The sequence below is a fragment of the Pseudorasbora parva genome, chromosome 1, assembly GCF_024679245.1.
Source record: "Pseudorasbora parva isolate DD20220531a chromosome 1, ASM2467924v1, whole genome shotgun sequence".
NCBI classification, from domain to species: Eukaryota; Metazoa; Chordata; class Actinopteri; order Cypriniformes; family Gobionidae; genus Pseudorasbora; species Pseudorasbora parva.
In genome coordinates, this window is record NC_090172.1 from 53616810 (window position 1) to 53630000 (window position 13191).

A 13191-nucleotide genomic window follows, 5' to 3' on the forward strand; every position below is an offset into this window, starting at 1 on the left:
GAACAGGGACAGAGGTTAATTCTGGCTGCAGGGCATTCTGGGCAATTGACTGCTCATCAACCGCCAACTGAACTTTACCAGTCAGTCAAAGACAAGCAGCCAAAATGCTCCTCTGGGTAGCTGAGTGACAGCATGTAGACCCAGCCTGCATTAATTACATTACAGCACAGCAACTCACTTCAACAGACAGGCAGCATATCAGCAAAATAGCTCACAAATCACACTTGGCTGTGTTTGCTTTCGAGAGTTGGGAAGCAAGATTTGCTCAAAATGTTTAACAAATAAAAAAGTCCAAAAATTAAAGAGAGACACTTAAGCTTCTTGTGTCTAGCAGATTCCAACTTTTCCTTCCTTCGACATACGCAAAACAATTTAGAAAAAAATAAAAGTTAAAATAAAATATAATTTAAAAAAATAATACTAAATTAAAGGGGGGGTGAAACACTCAGTTTCAGTCAGTGTCATGTCAATCTTGAGTACCTATAGAGTAGCATTGCATCCTGCATATCTCCGAAAAGTCTTTATTTTTTTTATAATTATATAAGAAAGATGCGCTGTTCCGAGTCTTTCCGAAAAAAGCCGAGCGGGTGGGGGCGTGTCGTGTGAGCGGAGCTAAATAATGACGTGTGCAGCAGCGCGCTGCTATTGTGTTGAGTCGAGTGCGTCGTAAAGCATTCATCCCTAACAGCGGGAAAAAAACTTTATTCAAAATAAAAATATGGCTTTTAATCAGATACAGCCATACATCTATGATCCGGAATCAGACCCAGAGGCTGCAGTTGAACAGGAGCAGCAGCAAAAACGACTAGAGCAGGACATCTCTATGTGGTACAAGTTATACACTAACTATATAATATGCTTAGCGGCTTGTGTTATTTACATATTTATACTTGAATTATATCGTCGTATTTTTGTCTTTGAAGGTGTACATGTGGGAAGTGCAGTTGTGCACGTGTGTTTGTGTGTTTACGCGTGGTTTGTGTAGACAGGTTAAGTTAGTGTTTACATAGAAAGACACGGAATAGTAGCGCATTTGAATGAAGAAGCGTGCTTATTTAGTTCAACATATTTCCCCCCTCTGTGTATTGTTGTTTGGAGTGCTTTTACAATACACAAACATAAAGTTACACATATAGTGGCCAGCTAAACAAATGTACACGCACTACACATCGCATGCTCCATTGATCAATTTCTATATATAGTAATATATATAGTAACTATACGTGATCATGTTTGGGCTACTTGATGAGCATAGACACAGACATTTGAAGCAGTCTAACTCACCGCCCGCGGTTCTAACGTTGGGACTGCTCCATCCTTCAGCATTAGGCGATTGGAAAATCCGGCATCGAGCTGGGCCTTGTTTATGAAACAGTCGGCACCGAAATGCAGCGAACAGATATAAACATTCGCGCAACTCAGTTGCTGATCCGGAAAAGCAAATTACATCCACTGTTGCCTTACCGCGGGGTTTTGGGGGAATCTGTGCAGGACTGTCTTGGTCTGGCAACCAAAAACGCACTTTTTGATGTCATTGTTAATTGTGCACATTACCTGTGCAGCGCAGCCTACGAGCGCTTTGATGGGCATAGCCTGTTGCTTTCGCTCTCTCCCTCTCTCTCTCTCCCTCTCTCTCTCTCACACGCTTCCGGTAGAATTGTCCGTAAGGCCCATACAAGGAAATTCCGCCCCCATTAACGTCAAAGGGGATGCATGATCGCAAAAAACTTGCCGAAACTTATGACTAACCGGAAGTAGTATTTTTGACAAAGAAATACTCCCATCAAACGTCCACCTTAACTTTTGAAACTTTGTCTATGTTTAGTATGGGATTCCAAGTCTTTAACAGTGTAAAAAGATCAGTATGCATGAAACAGCATTTCACCCCCCCTTTAATGAATTAAATGATATTAATAAATTAAATTACAAAAGTATTATTGTAAAACAAAAAGTGTTTGGTAATTTTAGATTGTTGTGTGTGTGTGTGTGTGTGTGTGTGTGTGTGTGTGTGTGTGTGTGTGTGTGTGTATATATATATACACACACACACACACACGCACACGCACACACACATATATATATACATACCCACACACACACACACACACAAATCTAAAATTACCAAACTATTTTATTTTATAATAATACTTTTGTAATTTAATTTATTAATATCATTTTATTCATATATATATATATCATTAATTTATCATTTTATATATATATGCATGTATGTGTATATATGTATGTGTGTATGTATGAAGAACTAGCATGAAAGTTGTAAACCATCCTCATATCAGTTATCAGCCATAACAAATATAACTATAACACAATGCCTCCGAATTTATACATCACTGCATCCCTCAAAATAATAACTGAATCGTGCGTTTTATTAGCAGTAGGGTGAAGTCAGCTTGATTGGGACACTTTTTCCCCGTCATCTCAATGGCAAAAAGAGTCCCAATCAAACTGAATTAACCAAAACCGTTTCATGCAAGTTAGGAATGATTCAGCCCAATATTTCAATTTGAGGTTTCCACATGTCTTGCATACCTTTCTATGGTCATGTTGTCATGACGTGGCTAATCTTTGATTGACGTGTGCACTCTAAACGACCTGACTGACACACACTTGGCCTGCCAATCACCTTTCAAATACAATCATTGAACACAGATCAGACCTCTGATTCACACTGACTCATCTTAAAGGGAAGGTGAAGAGCATGTCTTTCTTTGTACGAATGAAGGTTGGAATGATGGCATGGCTATAGCAAGAAAGATGTCTCAACGTTACCAGCGAGCAGGCGGCGAAAAGGGGCCATATCATAATTCAAGTCCTAATTCAGAGGTTCTAGTTCTTTTGACAATGTAAACATTCATAACTATTGGTCTCTCTGTCAAACCCACCCAACAAGACTGCGTCACAGATATATTCACGGAACGATAACCGAGAGAGGCATGCGGTTGTAGCGCACACACGCTACCAACAGCCCCGCAGGGGAGAACTCACTGCATGAATATAGTTTCGCCCAGTATAAACTCTGCACGGCACATTTGTTTGTGTGCGTGACAGTGGTGTTGGTGTAACACTATTTATCAAAGCCCTGTCTGTAGGTTATAGGCTAGATTTGAATGGTAAGATCGAATGGGGAAAATCTCTCATGAAGACAAGTTATTATCTTTTTCTTTCACTGATAATTTACATCCATTTCTCCAGAGAAAATCTGAACTGCTAGTTTGCCATGTCCCCTTCATTGTGTTATCATCACACCGGACACATTAAGAGCTCCAATCAATAACATTGTCATATCTCATTTCTAACTACTCATTTGCATTGTGTTATTGTATGAAATAAATTCAGTTTATGTCAACCCAAATGTCATGGGTACAATTCTCAGGGAATGCATTAACTGATCAAATACACATCACCTTAACTGCAATACTGTTTAGGGTTTAAGGTACACTCCAAAAAATAATTTTGGCTAGTTTTTGGGTGTTGTATTTTCAGTGTTTGGGTAGTTTCCATGTAACCCAGCTCCTGGGTCAGTGGTTGAGTTATTTATAACTGGCTTTTTGCATCCTCTTCAGGAGAGAGCAGTTCTCAGTGCCATCGAATTGTTGCATTTCTTCTGTAAAATACAGGTTTGTGTACATTTTATCAACAAAATCCTTACTGCGCTGTAAATCGTTTAATTTTACACAACAGGGACGTCACATCACTTTGCATAATGGAAATGGCTGATGCTTTACATCAAATAAATTATTTTATCCGAAAAATAAATAAAATCCAAATACTTTGGCTGTTGAATATGTCCTCAGCGCTGTTTACTGTTCGTTCATGTCAATCACAGCATATTTTTCGGCTATGATTGAAACCCAGTTAAGCAGTTCCAGTGCTACATTTAAACCTGTTTAACAAACATTAGAAGTAAAAATGTAACTGATGATTTTGAAGTAATTCAAAAGTTTGTTTAACAGGTTTAAATGTAGGCAATATTGTAAAGCCTACATATGAAAAATTGTATAAAATATGCCATCCTGTAAAATATGAAACTCAGAAAATAAAGGAAGTTATCTTGTAAACCGGTGGTTGTGTGGAATAAATTTAAAGGATTTAAGTTAATCTGTAATCATTGGTTCACACACACACACACACACACACACACACACACACACACACACACACACACACACACACACACACACACACACACACACACACACACACACACACACACACACACACACACACACACAAACTAGTATTATAGTAAAAATGAATGAATACAATCAACCTATTATGTTGTGTTACATAAACAACCCAATTTTTTCACCCAGTATTTTTTAGAGTGTAAGTTTAGGGTCAGTATGATTATTTTGTTGAATGAAATTTGTACTTTTATTTAGCAAGGATGCAACAAATTTATCAAAAGTGACAGTTAAGACTTTTAACATCGTTTCAAATAAATGTTGAACTTTCTATTCATAAAATAATTTACTAAGCACTACCTGTTTTCAAAAATGACAATAATAAGAAATGTTTCTTGAGCATCAAATCAGCCTATTACAATAATTTCACATGCATAATTTGTGATATGATTATTACATTTATGAATTTGGGAGACACAAAGCATTTTACATTGCATTTAAGGTATATTTTTAATAGGTCACGCATTGAGAATCAAACCCATGACGTTGACATGCTAACACCATGTGTTTGAGTTACAAACTATCATACTACCCTTAAAAGGTCGGTACTACCCTGTCGAAAGATCAGGTGAAAAGATGTTAAGGTATATTACGCTGCCCAAAAAAATATGCACAACTTCTTCAGTGCTGCTACAAACTTACACTTGATGCCTTTTCTACAGACTCAAAGCGGTCGGCTCATTAAATGGCCATTGAGGGAAACCACCTTGACTTTTATTGACTCTATAAATCTAGTGAGGAGTGGATGAGAGGTCTCAGCCTTAGAGAGCAGTTAAAGACAAAGACTACTGGTCCTTCTGAGACAATGGACTTCCTGATTAACTATTAACAGCTTCACCAGTGATAACTTAATTAGGGCCAATGATGGGGCTTCAGTAAGAGCCTGGGCTCTTTCATTTGTCTCCACTTGATGGACAGCCACTCATTGGTTGGAAGTGGATTGTGTGTGTGTGTGTGTGTGTGTGTGTGTGTGTGTGTGTGTGTACTGAAGAATTTATAAATGGAAGTAAACATAAAACCAGGGTCCAAAATGACCACTAGCCAAACACCAATATATAAAACTTTTCTATTACAAATGAATGTTAGGGAGTTGTAATAGGGATAAATTTATATAAATTATACAATTGTATAAAATCGTGCAGAGGCATTGTGTGTAAACATGATGGTTATTGTAGTTCTAGACTAAATGGGAGCATGGATATACTCATCTCACTTGCACAAAAAACAGATTAAGTATTCCTAAAAACGAATAAAAACTGTCAAATGCAAACTCAGAATACGCAAACCTGCAAAAATTAAATATGATAGAAAACTCAAATAAACTTGTATTTAATCTCACATTAATAACCAATGTCTTTGTTGATGACTTACGAAAACCCAATTCAACCATAACAATAAGCAAAAATTACTTATAAATAAAGACAGCATTTATGTATTATTATTTTTTTTGGTGTGAAAGGGACTTTACATTTGTCAAAAAGTTAACTTTTTTTATTTTATTAAAAAAAATACAAGAAAACTCCAGGTGAGTAATTAAGTAACTTTTAGGTAAAGTAAAGTAAAGCAATATTGTAACGTATTACTTTTAAAAATAACTCTCCCCAACACTTCAACTGACAAAAATGTCTCTGTGTGTCATAAAATTCCCAATGAAAACTAGTTACACATTAAAGACTCATTAAAGAAAGTGTATCTATGAGACTTTAGAAAAAAAAAATCTCAAAGTCTTTTAAGGTTATTCTTTGAGGTGTAACATCTCCAGTCTAAAATCAATAGTTTCAAACTTTCAAATTGACACTCAATAGCTCAGGAAAATAAACAGGAGTTAGTGAAGCACAGCTAATGTGGACATCAATTCATAATCATGACCTCCTAATATGTGCACTGATTCGAGAGACATGTGAGAGGAAAAAAAAAGAGCAATTAAAAGGAGTAAATTTTAGCACCTATTAACGTCATTCTCTTCCTGTTCGCCGCCAGAACGGAAAAACGTTAAGATAAAAAAAGCTGCGCGAGTATATGGCAGTGGGAAAAAAAGAACCTATAAGAGGATGAAGATGATTGGTGTACTGGTACATCATTACTCACCTCAATTGTGAACTGCTTTCTCTTGAGTTTGAAGGCTAAGTCTTTCGTGTCGGGTACTTCACATGACAAGCAGTTCAGGTGAGGCAACTGACGAACATGCAGGAGACCTGAACAAACATAGAAGACATTACCAGCAAATCAAATCACGGATTAAACATTCTTGAAATACATACTGTCAGATAAATTGTTCAGTTTAGTCTGCCATGGAAAATTTTGGGGTTGGTATGTTTTTTTAAAATGTGTTTGAAAAAAGTCTCAGTATATACAGTAAAAAGAGAAATATTGCAAAATATTATAACAATTTAAAATAACTTTGTTCTGTTTCAATATATTTACAAATGTAATTTATTCCTGTGATGCAAAGCTGAATTTTCAGCATCATTACTCCAGTCTTCAGTGTTACTCCAATGATCCTTCATTCTGATATGATGATCTGCTGCTCAACACTGAAGAAAACAGTGTAGGAACTAAAATGAAACGGTACTCCAATCATTTTTGTTTCATGTTCAAATTCAAAAAATAATGTTACTATTTGATTATTCGGCATAATTTTTTTCAGTGAAAACCGTGATACTTTTTTCCACGATCCTTTGATGAATAGGAAGCTAAAATAACAGCGTTTATTTTCACTTTTGAGTTAATAAAATCTTATTGACCTCAAACGTTTGTACGGTAGTGTACAAAATGTAGTGCTCATGGGGATGAATGTGTGATTAGTGTTGGTCACAGTATTAATGATAATTCAACAAATATAAAATCTGTTAATAAATAAAAAACTTTGTTTTATAGTTTTAAACTACAACTTGGTGAGTAAATAATGGAAAAACAATTACAGAAGGTGCAAAATCTTAAAGTATCTTTGGTTGAAACTGCTTGAAATTCATTTGGCTCAAAAATCAGAGGCTGGACATTTCAATGGGCATTACATTTATGACTATATTACAGAAGCTAATAAACATGTTCTGAAGCAAATATATTCTGTTTTGCCTGCTTACATACAGTCAAACCAAAAATTATTCAGACACCTGATATATATTTTTGTTACTAGTGGGTGCAAACACTATAGTTCATTTATGTAGGTGAAGAGAGACAAATAAATAAACTGTGACATATTATACCCCCCCAAAAAATCTTCATACAGAGGGTTACCAGTCAAATTGACATACATTTGGGACCAAAATTATTCAGACACTTTGACATGACAATGTTTTGCTTAATTGCTTTATCTTTAATTGCTAATGCAACCTTTTACACCACAACTGTAAAAGACTGAACAAAATGAAGCATTGCCTGGTCATTTGTATTATCCATTTGTGTACTTAAATTGAATAGCTGATTGGTTGATTGTAATACATACCTTTCTATCCAAGTTATCAGACATTATCAAGATTAATATGTTTGCTAATTACCTAAACTACAGCGAACAAACTGTGATACTGTGAGCAAATGTTGGTGTATCCGAATGCATTTTGGTCTGACTGTATATGTAAACAGACTCTGGCTATCATTGTCTGCTGAGTTTTACTATGGGCACATGTAGCTATCACCTTTCACACATGGCCACTATAGCATTGTATCAACCATTATTTTATTAGCTGCACCAATGGGCAGAAACCAAAACATATGCAGCGAAGGGAGGAGAGAAATGGGTTGGTGTGAGGGAGAGAAAGCAAGAGAGGTGAGTGGAGAATGGGAGTAAAATAAGGTCAGTCGGCACTGGGGCATGTTGGGAAGAGAGAAAGCTTTTTCGTCCTTTTTAATTCCTCCCTCCATCTTTTTTTTCCCCTCGGTTACGTGGCCAGTAGAAATATGACATTAAAAGAAGCACTGAAGACCGGGATGAGGGGGGTGTGCAAGTGTGTGTGTGTGTGTGTGTGTGTGTGTGTGCGTGCGTGTGTGTGTGTGTGTGTAAAGGCCCCGCTTGTAAAGGGACCCGTGCGCTAGGTTGATTCCGGTCGAGTTGATTCGCTGTGACAGAAATCCCAACATGCTTTGTGCAGTGGATGCACCACAGAAAAGAAAGAGTGGCCTCATGTACATCTTCACATTCACCAAGACCTTATGGCAAAGCATTATTCTTGAAATGAAGTAAAAAAAAAAAAATCAATAGCAAAAGCTAACAATAAATGTTCGAACACACTTAATAAAAACACTACAAAGGAAGGATACGTGCATTGCCGAGATGTTTGAGAAACCATTGGAAAGCATTGCATTATATTTTTAAGCATCTTAACTGTTTACAAGCATCTTAAATTCAATTAATTTCATTGAAATAACACTAATTGAATCTTATTTGTTCACAAATATATTTTCCCATAAACATCTCAAAAATAACTAATTAATGATTTTGAAATGAAATCATTAATTTCTAATCTGTATTGCTAAACGAAAAATGCTCCAACAATTACAGTTACCACCCTACCAATACACATTGACATTATATGTGTGGTATCACAGAATGCATGCAAGTATTATCTTGTCAAATAACGAAAAACTAAATTAATAACAATTTGATCTGCCCGAACTGCCGTTTTTTTTTTTTTTTACAAATAATATTATACAATGAATAACACTCTGACAAAATGTAACTGTGACCTGATATTTAAAATGAAAATGTAAAGAAGAAATTATTAAAAAATACATATTTAAACATATTTAAAACAAAACATATATTTTTAAATTCATTCATTAAAATTAAAAACTTGTCAATTGAAATCATTAGTGTCCAATTTCCAAATATCTGAAAACTATCTTAAATAAATGTATTGAAATTAACAAAACAATAACATTAAGAAATATAAATATTACAAAAATGTAACAAAAAATAAATAAAAATACTAACTCATTAAACTCTTATAAAAAATATCTGATAAGCATCTTAATAAAGAAATTAATAACATAAGTAATAAATAAAACTCAGATGGTTTATTTATTTAATAAAATAACTCATTAGCATTCAATTTGTTCAACATCTAATAAGCATCTTCATTAGAAACATTATAATGACGTAACAATAAATAAAAGCACTAGCTTACGAAATTAGAGTTCAGAGTGTAATTTAATAAAGAAACTATTAACATAAGTAATAAAATAAGTAAATAAATCAAATAAAAATAATAAAAATCATCGGAGGTCATTAGTGTTTGTAAACCACACCCCCTTTGGCCATTCCGTACACATGGAGCAAATGAATGCAAGAAAGAAACAGGGCAGGGGGCGGAAACAAGGAGAGGGAGCAGTAAACAAACTGACCTTTACAGAAAGACGGACACAAAAGAGATGAAAAGATAAAGCATGCAACATGAAGAGATGGCAAGAGAGTGGACGATGAAAACCAGGGAGAATATAAAGATGCACAATGAGAGGAAAAAGGACAGAACGGAAAGAGCGTGAGCCCAAAAGATCTTCCTCATCTGCAGTGTGGCCACAGAGAGGTTTTAGCCAGTATGAAAATATTGATTCTGCAACTCTGCGGCCCCTGAGGGCTGTGCTGGGTGCTTGTGATGGGGCGGTGGGGGCTCTCTCTCTCTCTCTCTCTCTCTCTCTGTGTGTGTGTGTGTGTACGTTTGCCGTGGCAGCTGAATCTCCCCCTGGCCTGTCTGCCAAGGAGCACGTCTGATTGAACACGGCCACACTAACACGAGCTGACAGCTAGAGAGAGGTCCACCCTGCCTGCCCCTTTCTACTAATGCACTTTACTGAGTGTGTGTGTGTGTGTGTGTGTGTGTGTGTGTGTGTGTGTGTGTGTGTGTGTGTGTGTGTGTGTGTGTGTGTGTGTATTTGTGAGTCAGAAAGATAGGATGATGCAGAAGGCATGAATAAGACGAGGGACCAATGAAACATCTTTTTAAAATAGATTTTTTGAAGAAATGCGAGGGGTGTCAGACATGATTCTGGTGTGGATGGTTGCCAGGGTGTTGCTATGTGGTGGCTGAGGTGTTCTTTGCAGTGTTATTTAAATGCTACTATAGTATTTATTAATGTTTTGAATTAGTTTTTATTTCTCAATATATTCAGATATGTTTAGATTAGTGTTAGTTTTAATAATTTTGCTTTGTGCGTTTGTTTGGGTAAGGGTTAAGTTTAGGTTGGGTCCTTTTTTTGTCCCTTTAGTACTTCAGCTTAATTTTTTTTAGCTGGAAGGGGAACATTTCTATTTTTAATTTTAAGTTTAAAAAAAATACATTTCTTTATTATATAATACTTCAAAAAATGTATCTCAGTTTAACAAACTTTTAAAAAAAAAAATTGTTTTAGTTCACAATAACACTGATTCTCCCTCTGACACACCCTCATGTCACTGATATACTATTATTGTTTTTATTATTATTTGAATTATATTTTTTTATAATTATAATTTTATCACTTTAGTTTGAAAGTACTTATATTGTGTTTTTTTGGTATGTCTATATAGCATTTATACACTTTAATTTATTTAATTTTAGTACTTTAACTTATCCTAACAAAAATGAGAAATATTGTTTTGTGCAAATTCTCCCAATGTAACAATGAACTAAAATAAGTTTTAGTTTTAATTAACAGTAATAACCCTAGTCCTAGAGGCATTTTGGTCTCTAGATATGTCAATATTATATATATATATATATATACACACACACACACACACATTATATTTTTATCATATTATCGATTACATTATACTACATTACATTATTATAATACATATTATATTACATTATTATTATAATTACATTATATTTTCATAATATTATATTTATTATATATATTTATATTTTTATAATATTATTATCGATTGCATATACTTAAACAAATATAAAAATGTAAAAATATATATATTTTTGTATTATTATATTTATTTTAAGTTATCATCTGCCATAAAATCTTATTGCTTAAATTAGACATCAATTGGTGCAGAATGAGTTACAAGCCAAGATTTGATACATAGGCTTTGGGGTATTTCTGTCAGTGTATTTGAACTGTATGTTTCCTCTCACCGTGATAGTCTTTGTATAGTGGGTTGGTCTCCTTCTCCGAGCCTCTGAATGATTCCAGAGCGATGGCTGTGTCACTCAGTCTGATTATTCGCCCCATTACAGGTCTGTTCTGAGAGTGCGAGACAGAAAGAGATAGTGGGAATAGATACAACAGGAAATACATGAGAAATACATGAAAATAGTCCAATTAAAAGTGTACAAGCAAATGAAGAAACATTTAGAGCAAAGCTGAGAGCATCTCTCGCTAATTAAACCCGTCCTAACAGGGGTTTCACTCCCTTTACTCTGAGAACTGAATTAGGTCATCATTATCTCTTGGAAAAAGGGAGCAGGGTATTCCTGAGGCGGAACTCATGATCTTACAACAAAGGCTGAGCTTACAGATCCAAAATCACCTCAGTCACCGGTACATTTGTGATGACTGAAATCTTTAGCATTAGGAATTGTTCACATTTGAGATATCATTGATGATCCATTTATTTAAAATACACTAGAAAAATAAAAATGTGGCGGTTCAGTAAGATTTTTCTGCAAAACATGAATGCTGTTATTCAGCAAGGACGCATTAAACTGATTAAAAATGACAATGTTACAAAAGATTTCTAGAGTAATGATGCTGAAAATTCAGCTTTACCGTCACACGAATATATATTATATAGTAATAATATATTTCACATTATTATTGTTTTTAAACAAATGCAAATAAATACAGCCTTGGTGAGCAAACTTTTGAATGGTCGTGTATGTGCATATGGCAAAATAATTTTAAAGGTCGCGATTCCATCTTTCAAACTTTAGTTAGTGTGTAATGTTGCTGTTAGAGCATAAATAATATCTGTAAAATTATAAAGCTCAAAGTTCAATGCCAAGCGAGATATTTTATTTAACAGAAGTTCCCTTTCAAAGCCAACAGCGAACGGCCGGTTTGAACTACAGCAGGAAGTGCAGGGATGTAATGACGTCACTAGAACCGTTTGTTGACTAACCCTCCTCCCACAAGAACACGCAAAAAAGGGGGCGTGGTCTTGTTGCTCTCCCACGTGGAGAAGAGCGCGCATTCAATGCTTGCATCTCCCCGTTATGGTAAGAGGCGGGACCTTTCCGGGCAAAGTGTGCTAAGCTGCTGTCCAATCACAACACGGGAAGCGCTGGCCCAATCAGAACTCGTTACGTGTTTCTGAAGGAGGGACTTCATAGAACAAGGAAATCATCAGGCCGTTTTTAGGACAGAGGAAACAGCGCTGTACAGATGTGTGTGAAAAATACTGTTTTTTTTACACGCGAAACATGAACTCATGTTATATTGCACACTGTAAACATAATCAAAGCTTCGAAAACACGCGAAGAACGGGACCTTTAAAAATGTATGCATTTTAGTTAATTAGAGATAATAAGCAGTTCTTGTTTAGCATGCTTGATCATTAAATTGATCATGCTAACATATATTTTTTGGAGGGGGTCTGAGGTTATTTCATACATTCTGACTTATTTACACTGTTAAAGAGTTGGATTCCTGTGCCAAACATGACCAAATTTCAAAAACGAGTTGAAATGCACAATGCACTCCTTCAGGATTCGAACAAGTTTCAGAAAGTTTTTTTCCCCAAGTATAGCCCTGTATGATGTCATAAAATGCAGAATTGCTTTACAGGCACTTCTTTCCGGGTGAGCACAACAGCACATTAACCAGAGCGAGAGCAAGAGCATGTGTTTTTGGTTGAGAGATAACCCTGTTCAGCTTCCCAAATGACCCAGCTTTAAGGAAACAGTGGATGCAGTTTGTTTTCCCAGGGTAGCAATGGAGTTCTGCAAGCGTGTTTGTTTGTTTCCGGTCATGAGTCGAAACCGCAGGTGGTGAGTGAAACTGCATCAAATGTGTGTTTTGTTGGCAATCGGCGCGTAAGTACATGTAGTGTCAACAA

The 13191-nt window shown here is 35.6% G+C and overlaps 1 protein-coding gene across 1 annotated transcript in view; it reads right to left on the bottom strand.

Annotated features, from left to right (window-relative positions):
* elp4 (elongator acetyltransferase complex subunit 4) overlaps nucleotides 1–13191 on the bottom strand; it is an 87531-nt gene that overhangs the window by 34920 nt on the left and 39420 nt on the right. Inside the window, exons 8-9 of the mRNA XM_067445205.1 lie at nucleotides 11270–11378; nucleotides 6294–6400 (exon numbers count right to left, since the gene is read on the bottom strand). Coding sequence (XP_067301306.1) covers nucleotides 6294–6400; nucleotides 11270–11378 — 216 coding nt within the window. The remainder of the gene's footprint in view (nucleotides 1–6293; nucleotides 6401–11269; nucleotides 11379–13191) is intronic.